Source organism: Poecilia latipinna, unplaced genomic scaffold (genome assembly GCF_001443285.1).
Source record: "Poecilia latipinna isolate Pla-1442-1.1 unplaced genomic scaffold, P_latipinna-1.0 Scaffold738, whole genome shotgun sequence".
NCBI classification, from domain to species: Eukaryota; Metazoa; Chordata; class Actinopteri; order Cyprinodontiformes; family Poeciliidae; genus Poecilia; species Poecilia latipinna.
Genome location: NW_015113354.1, coordinates 7272 through 10835, shown reverse-complemented (window position 1 = coordinate 10835; position 3564 = coordinate 7272). Strand labels below are relative to the sequence as shown.

Genomic DNA, 3564 nt, shown 5'->3' with positions numbered 1-3564 from the left:
TTCGTTTACAACAGCCCTAATAAAAACCATCACAGACCTAACGGTTTGCAGCAGATAAAAGGTTTGTCGATGTTAGAAAAGGTGAGTTTACCTGGGCCGTTGCCGTTTACGTGCACCGTTTGAGCCATGGGTGCAGCTGCGTGATGTCAGTCCCACAACCAGACCCTCTGCAGTCATGCAACTGGCATGCATCAAGTCCAGACTGCCATGCAACCTGCAAACTGACACAAAAACATAACGGTCAAAAACGACATGAAGTTGGCTTCGATTTGATCTACAAAATCAGTTTTAGAGGAGCCAAGTTAAAGCCATTAAAGCTGCAGTACGTAGCTTTTATAAAATGTTTTTTTTTTTTACATATTTATGAAGTGATCACCATGCTGTAATAGTATAAAAATAAGAGTTCCTCTGTCCTCTCCCAGAACGTTTGCAGAAATGCACCACTCAGTCAAACAACCATCAGAGGCAGGAGGAGGGTCTTAGCGCTGTCAATCACTCTCGTGCTCTGTCCTCCCGCTCACTCTTTTACCACAACATAACGCCACTAACGCTCAGAATAACTGAAGACTTTTCAGAGGAATCATTTTAACATTCAAAAGAAAGAAAAAGTATTTGCAACCAAAACACGACGATGCATCTTAAACAGACCTGAGTGAATTTCCCCCACCTTCTTCAAATCAGACAAAACAGGAGTCAACCAACTCGACCACGTTTTAATTGTTTCTACTACTTTTGCTTTGAACATAATGAAAGTTTAAAGGTCAGAGGTCAACCTCCTCCCCATCTCCACTCCACAAAATCTAACAAATTTGGTGTCAAAGAACTCAGTAAATATATTTATTTTAGTTTCACAGAGGTGGTAATTGAGTCATGGTTGTAATGTACTTTTATTGTTTATAACTTAGAAAGGAAAAAGGTGAGAGCTAGTTTTAAGCTTGTGGTTTGTTTACTGTTCTCATAGCAACTCCATAGCAACTGCCTACCAAGATGGCCGTCGGCTACAAAGTTCCAGGAAGTGCGGCGTCACATGAGAAGCTGTGTGTTGTATATTTATTTTAGCTTAAGCTCATCATGTGGAGCATTAAAACTTCTGGACTCCAGAAATCATGTAAAATGTGATCAGAGCTAAAAGATCATCACTGGAAACCAACGGGTACGACGGAGCGCAGCGACTCTTCAGCCACCTGGACGACGAACCGTCGCCCATCTGCAGCTCCGGTTTCCGTGTTTACAGGAGGAACCCAAATACAGCGGCGCAGCTCTGACACCGGGCCGAGCCTGGAGGTCGTTCAATAATAGACCCGATTCAGACACATGAACCAACCGTCACCAACACCCAAATAGACCGCGGTTATGTTTCTGAGCGCCTCGACCTCCTGCTGGGTCGCTCACTTCAGAAAAGGAACTGTATTCATTCTGAAAGAATAAGAGCAAAGCTTAAAATGAAACCAGGTTTTCTGCAGCATAGAAACGAGTCTGAAGGAGCGTTCATAATCAGTGTATGGTTCATTCTTTGGCTTTTCCGTTTCAAAATAAAATTACAAAAACAAGCGTGTTTTTTTTTGTTTTTTAATTTTTAAAACAAAATTAGAAAAACAGCAATTGCAAAAATAAAGAAAATGAGCTGTCAATTTCGGTTTTCATCATTTCATTTTTGACGAGCGGTCTGTCCCGGATGCTCTCTGTCCGTCTTACACAGGGCCGTTTCACACACAGCTGCAGGGAGACACGCTTGTTCATTTCAGGCTACATACTGTAGCATTTTCTGCCAGCCGCAAGTGACCAAAGTCCGGGATTATTTGTTTCTCACAGGAGCATTATTTCAACTGACTTGTGGCTGGCAAAAAAATCCCACAGTATGTAGCCTGAAACGAACCAGCTCGTCTCCCTGCAGCCTGCATAATGTGTGTGATGCCGTCCCTGTGTAAGCCGGACAGCGAGAACATCCGGGTCAGATCGCTTGTCAATAATGAAACAATGACAAGTGAAATTAACAGGCCGTTTTCTTTTATACTTTTGCAATTGCCGTTTTTCTAATTTCGTTTTAAAAACGAAAAAACAAAAACACACATGCTTGCTTCGTTTTTCCAATTTTATTTTGAAATGAAAAAACCAAAGAACGAACCATTCATGGATTGTTCACTCAACCAAATCGAAGCAGACGTGATAAACAATTGGCAGATTATTTGTTAATTTCTCTCCAGTTTTATCAAATTTGGATACTTTCAAGCAAACAGAACAACCAAAAACAAACAGGAAACAAGCAATAAATCAATTAAACGAAATCAATCATTTCCATAATTTTCTACCAAAAACTGGATGATAAAAGTCTTCAGTCTGATGTTTTGATGTCAACTAACCTTTTTCTGAAGGATAATTTTGTTTCCAGAGATTTCATAATCCATTTTATTTGTTGTTTTGTTTATTTTGGATATTTAAAATGTCTTCCAGTGTTAAATGTTTATTAGGATTTAAAGTTTATTGATCTTTGAGAATCTGTTCTTGAATTATTTGCTATTATTTTACTGGAAATGGTCTCAATACACAACAATATCATCATTTATCACAATAAATTCAATGTGTAATACAAGGGATTCATCTCTTTTGTGAACATCGCTCCCAAAAACAGCTATACATCATCATTAGGGATAAAATGGCTTGTTCTTAAAAAATGTTCATTTTCAGAAGTGAATCATTTGAACGGCTCTTGGAAGTGAACTGATCCTGAAGATTCAGTTCATAGAATCATGAGTCCCATCACCAGTAGCCAAGATCCATCCGATCGGCAAAACTAAGGAAATCTGTGATCATTTATCGGTGCATGCTAGTTAAATCAGTTCAGGATAAAACGAGAAAGCCAACTTCATGCTGGCTAACGACACACACACACACACACACACACACACACACAAGCTAAAACTGACCAAACATCTCCCCTGTGTCCGGTTCCATGAGCTGCTGGAATGCAAACCTGAGAAAAGGAGCAGGAAATCCTCAGAACAGGGAGGAAAAAATGAATTTTGCAAATCGATCGCTGTTATGTTGATAGAAGTTTGCATACAAAAAAAATAAAAAATAAAATAGATCCATGTTTTACAATGGATAACCTGCAAATGCTGCAAATGCTGGAAATCTAGGTTCTATAATCTTAAATGTTGTCAGAAGCTTAAATGGAAAAATAATGTAATCCAATCTGCAAATGTTTGCATACAAAACACAAATCAATCATTGACATATTCTAATAGATTATCTGCAAAAACAAGACTTCTGCTTCCATTACAAATACTGAGAAAAACCAGAAATGTGTCTGAAAACCAGAATAAAACCAGTAAATATCACCGCAGCCATAAAAAGTGAATCCACTCGGTCAGCTGTGTAGCTGCAGTTTATTACGCCGAGTAACTCTGCAGCTTAAAGAGCTTCGATAATCAGGAAGCAGGAAAAAGTCACAAACACCTTCAGCTTTACCCTCAGCTGGAATTAACCCAGAGATCTGCTCTTACCTTTAGCTCTCATTCTAACGCAGGTAGAAGCGAATCGGGCTGCAGGCTCCTGCTCGCCCCA

At 39.5% G+C, this 3564-nt stretch overlaps 1 protein-coding gene across 3 annotated transcripts in view; it reads right to left on the bottom strand.

Annotated features, from left to right (window-relative positions):
- The window catches only part of kank1a (KN motif and ankyrin repeat domains 1a), a 27991-nt gene extending 25024 nt beyond the window's left edge, over nt 1–2967 (bottom strand). The window contains exons 1-2 of one of the 3 annotated variants that reach the window (XM_015045672.1): nt 2925–2946; nt 92–221 (exon numbers count right to left, since the gene is read on the bottom strand). In XM_015045672.1, coding sequence (XP_014901158.1) covers nt 92–128 — 37 coding nt within the window. In that variant the 5' untranslated portion in view covers nt 129–221; nt 2925–2946. Of the gene's footprint in view, nt 1–91; nt 245–2924 lie in introns of those variants that run through there. The other 2 variants (XM_015045673.1, XM_015045671.1) reach the window with 2 other exon arrangements.
- Between the last annotated feature and the right edge of the window lie 597 nt (nt 2968–3564).